Source organism: Mercurialis annua, linkage group LG7 (assembly GCF_937616625.2).
Source record: "Mercurialis annua linkage group LG7, ddMerAnnu1.2, whole genome shotgun sequence".
NCBI lineage: Eukaryota > Viridiplantae > Streptophyta > Magnoliopsida > Malpighiales > Euphorbiaceae > Mercurialis > Mercurialis annua.
In genome coordinates, this window is record NC_065576.1 from 37,035,378 (window position 1) to 37,054,161 (window position 18,784).

The 18,784-nt window shown below is 35.6% G+C and overlaps 3 protein-coding genes across 9 annotated transcripts; 1 reads left to right on the forward strand and 2 right to left on the reverse strand.

Annotated features, from left to right (window-relative positions):
- Positions 1-3,309: 3,309 nt before the first annotated feature.
- On the reverse strand, positions 3,310-4,692 carry LOC130014885 (uncharacterized). The gene is made up of 2 exons (XM_056103871.1): positions 3,671-4,692; positions 3,310-3,588 (listed from the first exon to the last, which is right to left on the reverse strand). The coding sequence occupies exons 1-2, from the start codon at positions 4,451-4,453 to the stop codon at positions 3,325-3,327; spliced, it is 1,047 nt and encodes a 348-aa protein (XP_055959846.1). The 5' UTR covers positions 4,454-4,692; the 3' UTR covers positions 3,310-3,324.
- A 2,224-nt stretch (positions 4,693-6,916) lies between these two features.
- Positions 6,917-15,413, forward strand: LOC126654689 (uncharacterized). Of its 6 annotated transcripts, none has more exons than XM_050348629.2 (11): positions 6,917-7,242; positions 7,843-8,193; positions 8,554-8,626; positions 8,786-8,898; positions 9,265-9,349; positions 9,523-9,595; positions 10,198-10,253; positions 10,730-10,795; positions 11,331-11,396; positions 11,472-11,576; positions 15,097-15,413. In XM_050348629.2, the coding sequence occupies exons 1-10, from the start codon at positions 7,046-7,048 to the stop codon at positions 11,550-11,552; spliced, it is 1,161 nt and encodes a 386-aa protein (XP_050204586.1). In that variant the 5' UTR covers positions 6,917-7,045; the 3' UTR covers positions 11,553-11,576; positions 15,097-15,413. The 6 variants fall into 6 exon arrangements, with proteins under 6 accessions (XP_050204586.1, XP_050204587.1, XP_050204588.1 ...); XM_050348630.2 differs by lacking the exon at positions 15,097-15,413 and adding an exon at positions 12,322-12,412; XM_050348631.2 differs by lacking the exon at positions 15,097-15,413 and adding an exon at positions 11,694-12,159.
- Positions 10,592-17,245, reverse strand: LOC126654688 (probable LRR receptor-like serine/threonine-protein kinase At5g48740). Of its 2 annotated transcripts, XM_050348625.2 has the most exons (18): positions 17,063-17,245; positions 16,840-16,984; positions 16,447-16,764; positions 15,883-16,334; positions 15,533-15,650; positions 15,252-15,320; positions 15,095-15,163; positions 14,793-14,861; positions 14,625-14,696; positions 14,174-14,242; positions 13,868-14,103; positions 13,583-13,788; positions 13,271-13,397; positions 13,098-13,166; positions 12,835-13,024; positions 12,611-12,743; positions 12,313-12,521; positions 10,592-10,848 (listed from the first exon to the last, which is right to left on the reverse strand). In XM_050348625.2, the coding sequence occupies exons 1-18, from the start codon at positions 17,142-17,144 to the stop codon at positions 10,833-10,835; spliced, it is 2,649 nt and encodes an 882-aa protein (XP_050204582.1). In that variant the 5' UTR covers positions 17,145-17,245; the 3' UTR covers positions 10,592-10,832. The 2 variants fall into 2 exon arrangements, with proteins under 2 accessions (XP_050204582.1, XP_050204581.1); XM_050348624.2 differs by having other exon boundaries at positions 16,447-16,984.
- Positions 17,246-18,784: the final 1,539 nt, after the last annotated feature.

Here is an 18,784-nt window from a genome sequence, read left to right on the forward strand (position 1 = left end):
AACACCAAGAACACAGCTATAAAAAATAATGGAAACTACCTATATGATGACGAAAATAAGACAAAATGGAACCAAAATAGAAAATCGTAATGCAGATCCAACGAAGTTACCTTGAAAACAAAGATTGAGAGTAAAAAGCTAGAACTGGAAAATATTCAGAGAAAGAAACAAAAATAAGTGAAAGAGCACGAGAAAAAAGAAATACACTTAAATATGTAAGTGATGGCATGCAAAAAGTCACAAAAGCCACTTGTCTTAAATCTAGAAAAGATAATAACAGATGATTGGAACATGGCAAAAAAGAGGAAGAAATAAAAAAGATAAGGAATTATACATTGAGAAATAGTTCCTTCAACGAATTCATAATCTAATTCAGCAAGTCCTTTCAAAGGATCTTCCAAAGGCATCCAGCAGCGCCTAACATGGCATTCACCAAAACAGGGAAAAAAAGGTTCTTGAAAGATGATGTGCAAAGAGAGGTTAAAGGCCAAAAGACCCAGAAAGAGTTAAAGGAGAAGGATAGACATCAGAAAATTTAGCCGAAAAACATAAAGAAAAATGGGAAAAAAGAAAATCATGACAGACAACGAAATACCTAGATGATCACAAAAATAAGACAAAATAAAACCGAAACAGAAAATCCTAAAGCAGATCCAACGAAGTTACCTGTAAAACGAAGATTGAAAATAAAAAGCTAGAACTGGAAAATATTCAGAGAAAGAAATAAGAATAAGTGAAAGAGCACGAGAAAGAAGAAAACCACTTAAATATATAACTGATGGCATGTAAAAAATCACAAATTGACATTTGTCTTAAATCTAGAAAAGACACTAACAAATGATTGACACATGGCAAAAAAGAGGAAACATGAAAATCCTGACAAGAAAATAAAACGACACGCTGAAATACGAATAGACTCGTCCCAAACGAAGCTAAAATTTATCAAGGCATAAATATCAAGATGTTAGCTCACTTGCAGCAGGGGGGCTAATGATGGATACTGAATCCTACCATAAGTACAATGGAGTCGAGTCGTACAAGATTCACCCTCAAAGACAATATCGAGCTCTTAACTGAAGGGGTTAAAAGCCAGATAAAACCGGCAACCGAATCCACGAGATTCTTTTACCGAAGGAGTAATCTGAATCACAAAAATAAGGCACCTGAAGATTCGGATAAAGCGCGTTGACCGAGGGATTTGATTAACATGAAAGAATTGACCGAAATGATTAAAATATCAATAAAATAATCATGAAGAATCATATTATTTGATTTTTAAATAATTGTTTTTTTTTTAATAATTATGATAATAGTTAGGAGTGGTAGAGTAATTTGCTATAAAAATATTTAAAACTCTTACATACGAGATTTCAAAGAGTGTTTTTTTTTGTGTGTTTTTGATAATTGAAAAAAAGAGTGTTTATAAAAGGATTTAGGGGGTGTTTGGTTTAGCTTTTTAGAAGAGCTTTTAGCTTTTGCTTTTCAAAAAGTTTCATCAAAGTGTTTGGTGAGAATTTTTCTAGAGCTTTTCAGAATTTTTTGAACCTCCAACAGCTGCTGTTTGAAAAGCTACATTTTGGAGCTTTTTGCCAACAGCTGATAGCTGTTTTAATATTTTTAATTATAACGGTAATAATTCATTTATTCTCCGCCATGTGTCGCTATTTTACTGGAGTTTGATTTTCCCCCAAAATTCCAATTGCTTTAATGGGCTCAAACCCTAATTTCTTCATTTAGTCTCAGATTTTTTCCATTCTTCTCTAATTTCTTCACCTCAATAGCAGTTAATTCAATCCCATCACCAAACTCAACAAAGAACCATAATTTTGTCCTTGTTTCTCTGATTTCGTCATCCCAAAATCGTAATCAACCATACTCAACAATGGATTATCCGACGTTCATTCCCTCCTGCTATTGCAATCAACCAGCTTTATTGAAAACGGCTTGGACTCAGAAGAACCCAGGAAGGAAATTTTTTGGTTGCAATGGTTTTAAGGTAAGTGTTTTTCATGGGTGAAATGAAATTTGTTGGAACTGAGGATTTGTGAAATTGAAACGTTATGCTTTCTCTTGAACAGTCTGGTGGTGGGTGTGATTACTTCTGCTGGTTTGATGATCCTCTGCCAAAAAGAACAAGATCTATCCTACTTGGATTGCTGGATAAGGTGGATGAACAAGAGGTAGAAAGTCAGTGCAAGGCAAGAAAATGGACTTTTATGAAGCTTTTTGTGCTTTTTGTTTTTGTATTTTATCTTGGAAGATTGAGCTGTAATTAGACTAGATTGAATGTAATGCTATTAGTTAAACTATGGTTATCTGTAATGGTTGTAGATGGGTCTGTTAGTATGGCAGCAGCTATGTTTGTAATAGTTTAAATTTGTGTCTGTAATGATTCAAATCTGTGTCTGTAATGCTTCAAATCTGTGTCTGTAATACAAAAATCTGTTTCTGTAATGGTGAAGATGACTAATGAAATGTAGTGTTGTTGTTTTAACAATGGTAGAGTAAATAAAGTTAGCTATATTGGTAATGAAAAAAGAAACTTGATCGAATCAACTACATAGATAACCATGTTAAGGTCAAAATACAGGGAATAAAACAACATTTAAATATTCAACCTGTTTGTACAATCCTAGCAAAAAGCCAAATATAGAAGTGGGGTAGATGCAATAATGCACCACCAACTGCTGCTGGCAAGAGTTTAATATTCTCTTCTCTCTTTACAAAAAATATCATAGTTAATATAAAAGATGCCAGACACAACACACTTCCACAAAAATAGTCCCATTGTTTATTTCAAAGCTACTGCCTTGAAGATTGTCCTGGTGGAACCCAAATGTTTATCTTCCTTATGCTCAGTTTTGCAAGAGGAGTATGTAAAACTTCCATAGAAGTTGTTGTGGGAGTACCAGCAAGAGCTTTTGGAGCACTTGGAGCTTTTGCAGATCTGCTAGCTTTAGGAGCACTTGGAGCTTTTGCAGCAGCAACACATTTTGGAGCAGTTGGAGCTTTTGCAGAAGTACTTGGAGGTTTTGCAGCAGCAATTTCAGATCTGGATTGAACATGAGCTTTTTGAGTCCTCTTTGGTGCTACAAACCTCTTAGTTGATGGAGTCTTAGCCTTCACATGCCTTTTGTCTATCTTAATCCTCTTACCACTAGATCTGTGGATATCTCCAAGAGTTGGATCTCGAGCAGCTACATCAGTTATGTCCACTAGCCTTTTAGTCTTTCTAACAACAATGTCATCTAGTGGTGTGGGAGTCTGATGCATAACCACAACAACAACACATCATATAACAACATCATTTAAAGTAAAAAACAACTAGGTTACCTCAGGCTCATCTTGAGTAGGAGCAGGAGGAGGCATGTCTTGAGTGGCTGCAGGTGGAGGAGTGTCTTGAGTGGCTACATCTGGCTCATCTTGAGTAGGAGCAGGAGGCTCATAGAAACTTTCATCTTGCACATCCATCTCTTGAGGCTCAGGAGGCATGTCTTCTGTGGGAGCATCAGGTTCCTGCTCAGCTCTAGCAGCAACAGGTGGAGGGATGCCAGAAGCTACATGTCCAAGTGGTCTTCTACTTGAGCCCTAAAACAATGTAAGTTATAACAAAATAGTTAGCAATTGTTTTTGATATTAAAATGGTTGACAGAAAATTAAAAATACTTACAGCACCAGCTGAACCTTCCTTTTCATGCAATTTCTTGTTGTGCCCTCGTAGACCACAATATGAACACTTTGAAATGCCTCCCTTTTTTGATTCTTTACCATTAACTATGCCAGAAGGCCTTTGCAGCTCATCATCTTCCTTTCTTTGTAGGAGTTGCTTTTTACCTGTCCTGAAATTCACTGCCTTTGGAGGAATTATTGGTGGGTGATCACTTTTGGGCCAAAGTTCCATCCCATTGATTGGTGATAGCAGATGGTTGTAGGTTCTAAGGTATGTGGAAACCTTATAGCAGTCATGTAGATAGTTCTGTGGGATGTCTTTATTCTCATTGAAAGCTGCAATTGCATGGTGACATGGTATGCCTGTCAATTGCCACCTCCTACAGGTACATGTAAGCTGCCCCTTATCCACCACAAACTGACCATCAAATCCAAAAACCTGATAAGTTTGCCCTCCTGACCAAATTGTCTTGTAGAACCAACTCATCTGCCTTCCCTTCTCAAACTTTTTCAAAGGCTTTCGACAATACAAACTGTCCAACTTAAGCATGTTATCTTTTTTTTGTTGAATTCTTACCATTAACTTTGTCCTAATCATCTCATTTATAGTAATGATACCTTTTGTCCTAGCATCTAGAATAACATGATTAAAACTCTCACTCAAATTATTCAATAAGATGTCACACTTGAAAAATTCATTAAACTGAGACCTTGTCCACTTGCCTTTTTTTATGCCATGTAGATAAGCATAAGCACTAGGGGAGATATCTTTTGCTTCTGTCATACATTTGTCATAACCCTGACTGTATGGAGCCCTGGCACATGCCCATAGTAAGTCCTTAAGGGCCTTTCCCTCGAATGTTTTCCTAAAGTTGGTTAGAATGTGTCTAACACAGAACCTATGCTCAGCAAAAGGGAATATGGTCTCAATAGCAGGTATTAGTCCCTAGCAAAAACAATAACCTACCATTAACCCAAACTACACATCCAAAACAGGTTACAACATTTTAAAAAAGGCATACAACATATGACAGTTGACAATAAAAAACAGGCAGCCAACATATAACAGTTGACAATAAAAAACAGGCAGCTAACATATAATAAATGAGGATAAAAACAGTTACCTTTTGTCGATCGCTCATAAAGAACCAACCATGGCTGTTGTTGATAGGCAAATCATCCGCCAATAACCCAAGAAATCACATCCAGTTTTCCTTGGTTTCACTGCCAACAGTACACCATGCTATTGGATATGTGCAATCATTTGCATCAATCCCTACCGCCGCAAGCAATTGCCCTCCATATAATCATTTTAGCCAACATCCATCAACTGACACAACCCTCCTACAATCGTCCATAAATCCATCTCTCAGAGGTGCCAAACACACATACATTCCCTCAAACACACCCTGAGACCTCTTGAAAAGAATTGTTGAATTAGGGTGTGCTTTCATTAGCTCAAGTCTGTAGTCATTTAGCCTTTTCATTTGGTCACTGTCATCTCCATTCAGTATATGCAAAGCTAAATGCTTGGCCCTAAGAGCAGCTACTCGTCATATGCTTGCCTTTTGATTGGATTTAACAGCCTGTATTATTCCATTAAGGCACCAATTGGGATCAGCTCTGGATTGTTCCAAGTACTTGTGTGCAATCCACTTTGGACTCACATGCCTTATGTTATGGTCCCTAGTACATTCATGCTTCAAAACTCCTAATTTAATCTGCACAGTAAGTTTATCCTTGTTCATAAGAGATGCCCATAGGTAGAAAGGACATTCTTTCTTGCAATAGGCCTTACATCTCTTCTTATCATTAGGCCTGAACTTCATCATACAACGGTTCTTAATACCATAGTTCCTAACTGCCTCTTTAAATTGGGCAAAACTTTTGAATTTCATTCCAATCTCAAATTCTAGATCCTCCATGTTTTCCTCGTTGAACTCAGAATACTTAGGTTTTTGTGACTCAGCATCTAAGTCACTACCTGAACATGAATGTAATTCATTATCATCAGCAATATAGGAATCATCATCTTGATTAGCACCCTGATTTCCACCATCAGTTGCTCCAATATCAGCATTTGCATTATCTACTTGATTACGGGCTGCAATATCCTCTTGCTGCACATCCCCATCTCTGTTCATACTAGAATCAGAACTGTAATAAGAATCCTCAAAGCCACTACCATCAGATTCCTTGTCTAATTCATCATCAGCATCATCAGCATCTCCTTCTCCAGCCTGAACAAAACTACTCTCAGCATTTGCAGCTTCATTATCCCTCGCAACAGCAGGTTCTTCACCCTGATTCTCACCCACTTCTGTGAAATCTACTTCATTCTCACCCACATCACTTCCCTCTAATTCAAAATGACTCCCTATTTCAATAATAGCATGCACATCTATCAATTTATCAGCATCCACACTAAGAGCCATCTTCAGAACATCCCTTTCAGTCTTCAAATTGTTTAACCTCACATGTAATTCCTCAGAAACATGATAGAACTTAAACTGATCAGCATCCTCACCTAATCCCAAGCTGACACCCATACAAATCAACTCTGGCAATGACAAAGTTGTTGCACTACAATAATCTATATAACCTAAAAGCTTACAATCATAACCAATTTCACGTCCTACATATATTTTATACATTCGCATACTGAAAAACGAGGACTCTGGTGCTGTGACAAGTACACATTGTAAACAAAATTAACACAACACTCAGTATGCTCAGAGACAAAGATAATAAAAAATCCAAAAGGCACTTACCGTAAATAGGAGTTGGAGATCCTTCGCAGCGGGGTCTCTAGTCGCGATTCATCCTTTGTGCTCGTTAGGGTTTCTGCAATGAGAGAGACAACTTCAAAAAAAAAAAAAAAGACGAACAGAAGAGTTTAGGGTTTCTAGGATTAAAAGGAAAGAAAAAGAGGGAAAATGAGAATTTAGGAATTAGGGGTTAATTTTTAATTATGTATTCGTAGCAAAAACGATTCGTTTTGTTAAGCTGACGTGGTCTCTTCATTTTGATAACATGGAGGAGAGAGATTCGTTAGCCTCTTCCGGCGTGTCATGTAAGACCAAAACGATGCGTTTTGTTAAGAAAAGGATAGAAAACAGGCTGGTGATATCCCATTGTAATGAACAGGTGATGTCAGTGACATTTTTGAAAGAAAATCGACATTAGTGAGCATTTTGTAACTTCAACTGATTTGGATGACCTAGGATGTTTAATATCCTTCTTTTGCTGACCTTTCAAAAAAAATGAATTCTTTTGCTGACCACTCACAGCAAGCCACATGGATCCAAAACCATCCTCACATACTAAATAGTCACCATTACCGACTAGCTAATATCTCTGCACTGCAACACAAATTATGGCTCTGAATCTGATTCTAATGGCGAGTTCAACACGCGCCACTTTTCCATCGCCTAAATCCTTCAGTCCACGGCAGTCAAAGCACATTACCTCCCTTAATCTTCCTCGCCGATGCAGCACTACGTTATCGTTACCGTTATCCCTCTGCAACATCGACATTTCGGTTAATCCATTCTTCAGACCTTCAGTTCTCAGGTAAAATTAATTCGTTACCGCTGTGTTTTTTTTAGAGTAAATTATATTTTCACTCTCTGTATTATACCATTATTTACACTTTACTCCACTGTTTCTGTAGAATTAGCACTTCCAGTCCTTGTCCTATTTTTGATGATAGACTAAAGTGTTATATAACATTGAATAAATATGGAACAGCTGCTAAGTGAGAATTGTTGAAAAAAACGCGAAGGATGAGAATTGTTGAAGTTTAGCAAGTTCAGGATATGTAGTGCCACAATTTCTTGAACTTGCTAAACTTTTCATCCTCTAGTGTAGAGCCGTTTTTTCCCGCCAAAATAATGTCGTTTTGTCCGTTTTCGATGACTAAAAACATCGGATATGTTGTTTAGGCTATAAATGCCACAAAGTGAAGGGTCATGCTTTTTAATTCTAAGAAATGTAAGGTTGGAATGTGTGGTGCCACGTCTAGTAGAATGTGTTTAAATCGAAAATAACGCGAAAGTTAAGGATATTTTATGACAATAACTCAATTGTATGTCATGGAAAAACTATTGGGGTGCTTAGGTAAATATGTCTATTACAAATTAGTGTTGTAATTTGTATGGTGTTATGAAACAGGATCAGAAGCAGCTTTGCTCGGGAAGATTCTGGAAATTTAGAACCTGAAAACAATAGTTTAGATGGACAGAATGAAATATTTAGGTCTCAGAATAATAATAGTAATAATAATGGTAGTGTTTCATCAGGAAATTCACTTTTGATTATATTAGGGGTTGCTGTGGGTATAGCTGCAATTATTACAATAACATCAATTGGTTTAAAAAGGCCTAGTGGTGGCGGTGGTGGTGTTAGTTCTTTCTTTGGAGTTCAGTGTCTGGCTGAAAGCTCGGCATCCTCGGCTTCTGGTTCTGTTGGTTTCAGTTTCAAAGCTTTTGGATATAGAATTATACTTCCTGAATATGCACCAGGGTAAATGTTTTCATTGCTTCATTCCTTGTAATGTCTCGATTTTGTTAGCAATTACTAATTGTTAAGACAAACTGCATTTTCTTTTGGCATTGACTTTGATTCTTGTGAAATCATATCATTTTTTTTATGATTGCACTCCTACAAATTGCTTTCCTTTCTTTCATTTTCATGCCATATTGGTATGGGCGAGAATCTTGTGCAGAGATCAAATGAAGTACAAATTTCAATTACCTGGAGCTAAAGTGTCTCTTATTGATTCAACATCACTACAAGAAGGCAGAGCTAGATGACCTTGCCTCTTTATGTACTTTCTCTGAAATGATACTATTCTTAAGTTTCATCCAAAATGCTTTCTTTTAGATGGATTTATTTTTGGCTGCTCATGGCTGCTGGTTGTGGACTATTCGTCAGTGAGGAGGCATTAAATGTTTGGGTCTGTTTTGAATACTGGTGCTTCTGTTTTGCTAACTCGAACATTTACTTTATATCTTTAGGCTTTGTTTTTCTTGAAATTCTAAACTAAGCATCAGCATGTCTTTTACAGTCATTTTGTTTTCATTTGAGCATTTTTTTTTTCTTGGCCCCTATTCAGGTTGGTATATCCTTATCACGGATGCTGACTCTGGACGGAACATGGCAATCTTTTGTTGAATCTTTCTCTCGAAATGCTCCGTATATTATGTCCACGGTTCTGTGGGTATACTGGTTAGTAAAAATTCCACTTTGTTCTTTCCATCAAATGCTATTGCTATTTGGTTCCTTAACTTGCTCCTGTTGTGTATAATGAATTTTTAGATGTTCAAAATTCTACAAACATAAAGTTTCTTAAGCCTTATCTAACAGTAGGCTCCAACCCAAAAATGATTAGTAGCCATCACACTATTTTTAAAATGGATGAGCATACTAGTTTCTTTAATGTTGAACATTAAAATATTTGAATTCAAAACGAAGTATGTATTGAACATTTGATAAGTTGATTCTTTTCACTCATAATTCAATGCTATTGCTTTAAAATTTCAATATCTAATTTCTGTTTCCTTTTACGTCTTATATGGCAATGTGAATCTTCAGGGGAGTTTGTATCAGTGATATGATACCATTTTACCTGGGGAAGCTTTTTAGGGAAAGTGGGACAACTGGTGACATTTGTTCAAAGGTTCACTTTTTGCTCATTAATTGCTTCCAGTTCAAGCTTCTTCTTATTGGATAATATATATGGTCAATACTTGCTCAATTTTAAAGTTCAATGGATTAATTTGAAATTATGCTGTATTAAGTATTTTAAAAGACTTGATTTCTTCTAATTGTGAACACTTGTGATGACTATAGTTAGGTATTGGTGAAGAGAAGGCGCTGAGCATTTCAAATACGGTGCGAAAATATGGCAACCTTGCCGGCCTTGGTGAGTTATAAGCCCCTGTTTCATGTTGGATATTAATTTATCTGGAAAAGTATGTTGTGATGGAATGATAAATTATGAAGTTACAATGGGATTCCTTTCTGATGTTAATAATGTCAACAAATGAAAATGTGGATTCTGATATACATTCAGTAAACATGGGGTCATGTAACAAATATGAAATAAACGTGCATACTCCTTTAGTAATGCTGCCAATGCGGACAAATGTGCATAAACTACTTGCATCTTGGCATCAGTTGTCTCACAATTCACAAACCAGATTTCCCAACTTCTTCTCTCTCCTACAATAAAGTCCATGATTGTACATCCGAGAGTGTTGTCTCAAGGCCTCAGGGCTCCTTTTTCTCTCTGAATAGTGATCACCTTATACTATTTGATAAACATTTATAAGAATTCAGGTAGAGATGGGTTGGTCTTCACTTTTAATCTTTTACTGGTCAATTACGAGGCATGATATTGGTTGAACTTCTTAAAAAATTGAAAGAAATTAAAGTTTATTTTGTGTTAACTTATTGTGTATGCATGATGGAGCCATCCAAAGTTTAATTGATTTTTATTATGTTTTTGTGTATTGTAATCTGCAGTGGAGCGGTTTTCCCTTGGAGTAAGAAATCCTACTGGTTTTCTGGCGGGAACGATGGTTAGTGATCATCAATCTATAGTTCTATACAGATTGCATGTCTTAACAAAATGTTTTATTTCAATTCATACAATTAAAAGGCCTAATACATTAGGTGCTGCCTTGTTTTAACCCGTTTTAGACATTCTGTAGTTTTTTCCTTTAACCCCCCTTCACTCGATCTACTTATATCTATGTTGCTCTTTATTCTCTTATCCTGGTTGAGCTTGTGATGACGATTGACATTTGTATTTTTTGACCACCTCCTTTTTTTATAGATATAAATTTCACTCAGCAAAAAACATGACAAGGAAAAAAGTAATAAATAAACTAGGAAAAATAGTGATAGTACACAAATAATAGGAAATCTGAATGGATTTTATCTCGTGACCTAATAATAAACATGCGAGTTATCTGCAACATTTTTCATACTGTCTACTATGGATTTATGCATCATATTAGTACTTTTAGTGAAACAATCTCTTATCTGAATGCAGGGTGTATCTCCAGAAATTTTCTTTGCTGGAGTTTGCGGTGGTTGCTTGATCACCCTTCCACTTCAGGTCTGTCTAGATCCATTTTATATTTCATGTGTAAGATTTATCTGCATTCATCACTGCACTATACGGTCCTTGCTTACAACACTGCTTAGGTACAAGAACATTCAAACAATTAAGAAAATCCCTCTTTGCAATAGTAAAAAAGAGTCAGCAAGCATTGTTCAAAAGGGTGGTGCCTGCGAAATTTTGTCTTCGGCTGGACAGAATTGCACAAGTAAATCCCATTTTCCCAGAGATGACTGATCAAGGATCTCATAAATTTATTAAGCCATTCCACTAGTTGGACTCCTAAATAGTAAAATTTATAGGAAGCTTAAATTATTAAAATTAATAATTAGATAGTGTCGAGTCCTTAAATTCCATCTTCGTATTAGTTTTAAATTTTGCTTGGTTTGGCTTTATTTTCTGCCACTGATGATTACACTTTCAGATAGCTGCTATAAATGATTGTTTATTTTCCCTACCTGGTGTCTTCTTCAAATTGCATGCAGCTAGTTAGATCACTAAGTGTATATGTTTTCTTGGTTGTTAAACACAGCTAGGGATTGGATATCTATTGAGGGAACGCCCTGTGGTTGCCCTTGCCACAGTTGCCTCTGTAGTGGTAAGAAAAGTTTAGGTTCGCATCATCTTTTGATTTTGCATATACCAGTATCTAATTTGTAGAGCCATCATACAGGGCATTTGGACCATATTCCCCTATGCTGTGGCTGCTGTAACTGCATTATTCCTTTACCTGCAAGGTCGTTCCTCTACCTAGCTTCACACAAATTCGTTCATCATTGTAAGTGGTCCAAAATTTTATAGTAACTAAATTTCTTTACATGCGCAGCATTATTATATAAGCTCATCATATCCTGCATGATTTTGCACATCCTTCAAACTTTTGCCTGTAATCTAGATGAAGTTGCATTTTGAATTTTCCTCGGGCAAGGAGGGTCTATAACAAAATTATTTGATGTTTATCTAGGAAAAGGAAACTGGACCACATATTTGATGAACCACTTCATATTCAGGATGATTCACTGTGACGGGTTAGTTGGCTTGTGTGTGATTAAGTGATGGATGTGGTTCATCAAAAATAAATCAAACCCAGTAATATGCTTCTTTTAATATATATATATATATATATATATATATATGTAGATTTAGTAACGGACAGAGCCTAGCTTGGTTTATCTTTTTATGTATTCACCAGTCTCTTTACATTCTATACCTGTAGAAATTTCTTAAGATAATTATCAGGTGTTTATATACATCTTTCAGTCTGAATAGCACACAACTTTGGCAAGTGGTAGGCATACTGAATTTTTTTTTTCACCGACTGAACAGATACATGTATATGCATAGCTTTTCTTTCACTCTCATAGATCTCCTTGTGCTAAATAACTTACTAGATACCATTCCACACTATTTCCTTTAACCAAATATCTATGTACTAATCCCTAAAAAGCACTGGTCTTACGGCACACACTTAGACATGGACTATACTTACGCTGCACTGGTGACAAGGGACTTACATGTCGCAGGCTGCGAGATATGCCAGCTGAGTGTTGTATGCTTCTTTTAGCTCTGTCAATACCTCTGCTATATTAGGCCTCTGTGAGGCATCTCTCTCTACTGACCTAGCAGCAACTTTTGCTGCCTTTCTCATGCTTTCTACCTCAAAAGTTCCCTTTATGCTATCATCTACTATCTCAAATGCATCCGCCTGCAAGTAGGGCTTGGCCTGCAGTCATCATTGTAAACACAAAGCAATTTAGACCTTTTACGGGAAGTAATACTTCAGTAGATGTAAAAAGAAGAGCTTTTGTTTACCCATAAGACTAAATTGAAGGAATCTGGAGTTCCTGAGCGGCGTAATGGTTCCCGACCACAAATGAGCTCCAAAAGAACAACACCGAAGCTGTAGACATCGCTTTTCTCTGTAAGCTGTTGGGTAGAATAGTACCTAAACAGCGTATGAATTTGAATGAGTTCTAATTCATTCATTAAGAATTCGGTAAAGAATTAGATTAAGATCTCAATAACCAAACACTTACTCAGGATCAAGATAGCCAGCAGTGCCTTTGACAACAGTAGTCACGTGGCTTGCATCTGCCTGCATCACTTGCTTAGAAAGGCCAAAGTCACAGACCTTGGCATTCATGTCCTTGTCCATTAATATGTTGCTGCATTTCACATCACGGTGTATAATTCTCGGTTCGCTCCCGTTGTGCAGATAGTCCAATCCTAGAATGGAATTTAAACTAAATGTTACACTTTGATCTCTTAATAATGTCATACGAAATCAATGTACACATACCCTTAGCAGAATCAACAGCAATTTTCAGTCTACGAACCCAACTTAAGGAAACTTTTCGACTGTTAGGACCTTAAAAATGAAAAAATGGGAAATATTCAGGCACATTAAGTAAAGGGTTCAAAAGTTTTCAACTGAATGCAAAAGGCGGTATAATATTGATTAATAGCATATACCATAGAGGTGATCAGCCAATGATCCACCAGGTAGATACTCATAGACTAGAATTTGCTGCTTTGATTCATAACAAAATCCTTCCAGACCCACAAGATTCTGATGACGAATTTGCGACAACAGATACACCTGAAAATATATGGCAAGGAAAATCAGGCAACTCCGGAACTCATTTAACCTAAAATTATATTCCACAAAAACTTATTGAGTCGTACATTTTGACATTTTGTTTCCTTTCCGGAAACGCTTCTAAACTTAGAAACTTTATATTTACAACATATTTTTGTAATGCCCTTCAAGGCCTTCACCATTACCTCATTGATAAAAGAATCAGCCCCAAGTTGAGTCCTGTCAAACCTCACTTTCACAGCTACTGGTTTTCCATCTGAAAGCTTTCCAAGATAAACAGCTCCGAAACTTCCACGGCCAATAACCTCCTTAAACTTGTTTGTAGCTCTTTTTATTTCTTTATAGGAAAAGATTCTTGCTGCATTCCAGTTTCTCATATCTATTGCAGTCCCTGACCATCAGACAAGATTCCAAATAAGTATGAATTATGAAACAACTTCATCGTGTTAGGAACACGGATTTTAACATACTGTCTGTGTATGTGAGTTCACTAGTTTGTTTCTTTGTGTAGAGGAATAGTGCAAGAGAAATGAGAAGAAGAGCAAATATGGTTCCTCCAGCTGCACCAAGTATAATTGCCATATGATTGATCTTGTTACGACTTTTCTTGGTAAAAATTGTAACTTGTGGTGTTTCTATCGTCGGATTAGATGAAATGTCGCTGCACGACAAAGTCGAGAAGGAAAGACATGGATTTCCTGATGTCCTGCAATATGGTTGCTGCATCAGAATTCTTACTTACAGAAACAAAAAGATCAAGAAAATGTATTTCGTACCTCACTTCCAAACTTTCTCTGTTTAGAGACTGTGGAAGACTGCCCTCCAGTTTATTGTTTTCCAGGTTCCTGCAGAATGCAAGAGAGTGATTACTACTTGGTGCTTAATTTATTAAACTGTCTCGATGCGGACTAATAAACTTTAACGGGTCATAACTTTCATTGAGAGTGGAATTACGAGGCCTATAACCACAATTGACTGATATGTTGCCCAAAAATTTTATTTTTTAAAGGCATTTCTTGAGCCGTTAAAGATTTCTTTCGATTGACTTTTAAGAAATTTCTTGCATATTTCGGATTTAGATTTTCCTTACCTTTTAGAAATACTGCTTAGACTTCTTTAGTTAATTTGAAAATTGAATAATATAACATAATTTTTTATATCTCAAATCATAACTGTGTTTGCTATTTCGCCGTGTCACTCAAATTTGATATTTAGAAGCTTGCTTACAATAGATGAAGGTCATCCAACTCTGCTAAGCCATCAGGAACAGTTCCTTGCAAGCTATTGTTTCGCAGGTCCCTTCGTGTTGGAAAATTAACGTTAGTACAAAAATTCTATTTAATTAAAATATCCAATAAAAAAGCCATGGAGAATCCAATAGATAAGGCAACTTACAAACTCTGAAGGCTAACCAGTTTGTCCAGTTCAGTCCCAAAGGATGTTAGATGGTTGAAACTCAGGTTCCTGAGAAAACAATTTAGATTTGTAAGAAAAAAAGTTGTCTTACTCTCTCAAGAGTAAAAAACTTGCAATTTTATTAATTCTTTTTCTTCTCAATTTTAAAAAGAATTCATTTTTCAGTACTATAGATATTAGATAACATATTTCAATTAATTGGAACTAACTAATATATAGGAGAAACAATGCTTTTTTAAAACTCAAGAAAAATAATAATTTCGACTTAATCTCGTGTTTACAGCTTCTCAAGATGTTGGAGGCTTCCTAAGTTCTGAATCTCTCCAGCAAGTGAAGTGTTATGCAAATCCCTGAAGCAAAATATGTCAGGATATGAGAAATGGAGCACTGAAAGAAGTGAATCATGGATTGAAAACGGTATTGAAGATCAGAATTTACAGTGTTTTAAGGTCCAGTAGATCACCAAAGGTTGGATTAATTGACCTTAAATTGACATCTGAAAGCTCCCTATATAAGAAACCAAATCACAACATACATATTAACAGATTATGGTAGTACTGAAATGAAAATGGCGAAATGATAACTTTTTATAGGAATGTATTAGTATAAATGTAGCGTTTTGGGGTTCTAAATGTATTTCGGAAAACGCTAAAACATAGGACTCGAGATCTTGAACAGCAACCAAAATGATTAGGAAAGTAAAATGGACAATAACTTACAATGATGTGACAAGGCTTCCTTCACATTGAATATGATCCCATGGTGTTGGAGAACACGGATCATCTTCCCATTCCAGGTCTAATCCTGTTGAATGCTGAATAACCTGAAGTGCTGACACTGCATATAAGTAATTCAACAGTCACGATCTGCAAACTGAAGTCAGTTCTAGCCTATGTTGCACGGAAACATACACATTGAAACGAGAAACGCTCATATAGTTAACAACAAAACAACATATTTTACAACACTATATTATTAATTTAAAAGGTCCAAAGTTTCAGGGGCATTTTGAAAATAAAAGTAAAACGGTGAAACATAGGACTCGATAAAAGTAAAATGAAAGATTCACCTGTAGTTGAGGAAGTTTGTAATGGAATTTCAAGAATCTCATAAACTTCAATCCCATTGATTTGTGGATAGAAGCTGATACTCTTCAGAGTAATATTCAAGCTATTTATTTCTTTTCGCGTTAAATACAAAGCACTAGCTTCTGAAACTCTGACAGTATAATTAGAATGAACAATATGACCATTAATCAGAACATCAAAAGAGGGAGAAACAGGAAGAATCCCAGCAAAGTAAAGGACAATGTAGTAATCTCCAAGTGTATCCAGACCAAGATTGTAACTCAGAACATCCTTCCGTGCCAATACTCTCGCGTTCTGAAGAACATTGATGGGAGGATCCTCACTAACACTTGATGACTCAACCTTTAGTAGCTTCTCGAATCCAGTCGATACGTGAAATGGTGTATAATTTTCATCAGCATCCCAGATTCGATCATATGGATCGTAAGGGTACCTATCGTATTCCAAATTATAAATCAAACAACATTAATAGAGAAGTCCTAATGATCGATAAAAATCTAAATCTTATATCAATTCTAACTTTTTTTTTATTCAATGGTTCATACCTTAAGGAACCATTAGCATAGCCACTATTAATACGATAAGTTTTTCTGAGTAATCTATCAGGAAATTCTCCAATTCCACTCCGATAAGATCCTTCAGGAAGCGAACGAACTTCAAGCGATGCAATAACAGGAAATCCGCCGTCAGGAATACTATGTAAGCAGAAAGAGAGTGTTTCCTTATTAGCAGGCCAAACAAATTCTTCAATCCATGGATCATTTTTTGCAAGATTTACAGTACTAATAATAGCTGTGTCGATAGAAACACGAAAAGAAGGGGGTTTTCGAAGCTTGTCGTAATTCTTGTACAGAAATTGAGGCCTAACAAGAACAACAGATGATAAATTCTTCAATGGTAGCTTATAGCATTTTCGAGCTTTCGAATCCGGAAAAAACCTGAGAGGAATGGTAGATGATGAAGTAGCACCAATGGTGGTGGTGGTAATGTTTCCTGTGGCTATGTATTTACTGTCAGAAACCCATGAAACGTTGGATGAATCGGTAAAACTTGTAGCTCCACCGCAGGATAAACTCAAGAAACCTGCAGTAAAAATTCAGAGACAGGTAAAAAAATATAATATGTTGATGAAAAACAAAATGGAATGTGTTGTTTATGTACCATTTTGGTTAGTACAGAGAGAGTTCATCCAGAAGGAAGACAAGAATATGAAGCCAATCCATAAGGATTTTATTAGATCCATAGAACCAAGCAAAGACTATAGGGAAACCAAATTTTTGTAATATTACTCAATGCTAACTGACATATATTTATAGGGTGTAAACAGTAACTCTGAAACTATATATAAAAAATAAAATATGTTCAAACTATAGGGTGTAAACAGTAACTCTGAAACTATATATAAAAAATAAAATATGTTCAAACTATATCAAGGGAAATCTTAAATTGAAAAAAACAAAACAAAACTTAAAACAGTCCGAAAAGCGACTTAAACAATTGACTTGAGGGTTGTAAATCAGCTGATTACGGATATATTGAGCAATTCATGTGGATTTCTGAATTAGTTTCGATTTGATATATTAAGAGCTTTATAAGTTATAATTCTAGTCCAATTCAAAGCTATAATCTGATGCCAATGATTATACTTTTGAATGATGATATGCAACAGGCTTAATGGCGAAAAAAAAAAGCTAAATCTTTACCACTTGTTGCAATTTAAACTAAACCTTTTAATTTTTGTAATAATAGCTATTTTTGTTGTTGTAAGTTTGGTCACCAATTTGGCTATTATTGTAAAAAATTTAAAAATTTAGTTTAAATTAAAACAAATCGTAAAGTTTTTTTTTTTTTCTATCATTAGGCCTATGCAATACTGAACTATAGTGCTAACTACTACTAATGTAGTAGTGGAGGTTGGTAGTAAAAAAGCAGCTCAAGAGAAACAAGAAAGTCTTGAAGGTTTAAAAACAAATAAAATAAAAGTAATTTCTTCTTCATGGAAAAAGATGTGTCTGAGTTGACAAACATGATCATGCTCAAAACACTTTTGGATAGAGAAATGTATTTGAAGTTTCTGTTGCCAAACCAATAAAGAGCCACAGTTCATAAAGAGCCATAGTTCAAATAGTATTAACGCTGAATAGCAAACTATTACATCGTGGGCTCAATTTTTCTCACAAATGCTCTCCCTCCTCAAAATGAAATCACTAACGGAGTTATATAAAAGGGTGGTTGCAATGACGGAAGGAAGGGGAGGCATGGGAATGTGATGATCCCTCCCAATTTTTAAAATTGTCAAAATTAGCACTAATATTTTTAGTATTTTACAGTTTAACCCTTCCTAATTTCTAAAATTGCCTACTTTATATATTATATATTGCAATTTGGCCTTTTTTTATGTTGAAATTCTAGCTCCGTCACTGTTGGTTCTGTCCTCGAATATAATGATATTGTCATGTCATTTTTTTTTGTTATATTAAGACAGAAAAAATGACAACATCAACTCAAAAAAAATTAAGAATTTCATTAATCACTAAAAGTGGAATTTAAATGGACCTAATTGGTAAGCTAAACAAGATAATGATTTAAGATTACTTAATTAATTTATGTGGGCAAGTAATAATGAGGCATAATGGAATGCTTAAAGAAGGCGCATATTAATTAGGTTTGCTTTCAAAATAAAATTCACCACATCATGTGTCTTTCCCTCGAAGGAAAGCTACCTTTCAATTTTTCCAATTCGTAATCAAAGCAAACATCAGTAAAGCTTATTTTAACAAGGCCTAATGTCTTAAAAAACTTCGACCTTCCATGGAATTTCTATTCCATAAACCAAAATAAGAAATAGTCATTGTATACCAAATACCAAACATAGCATACAAG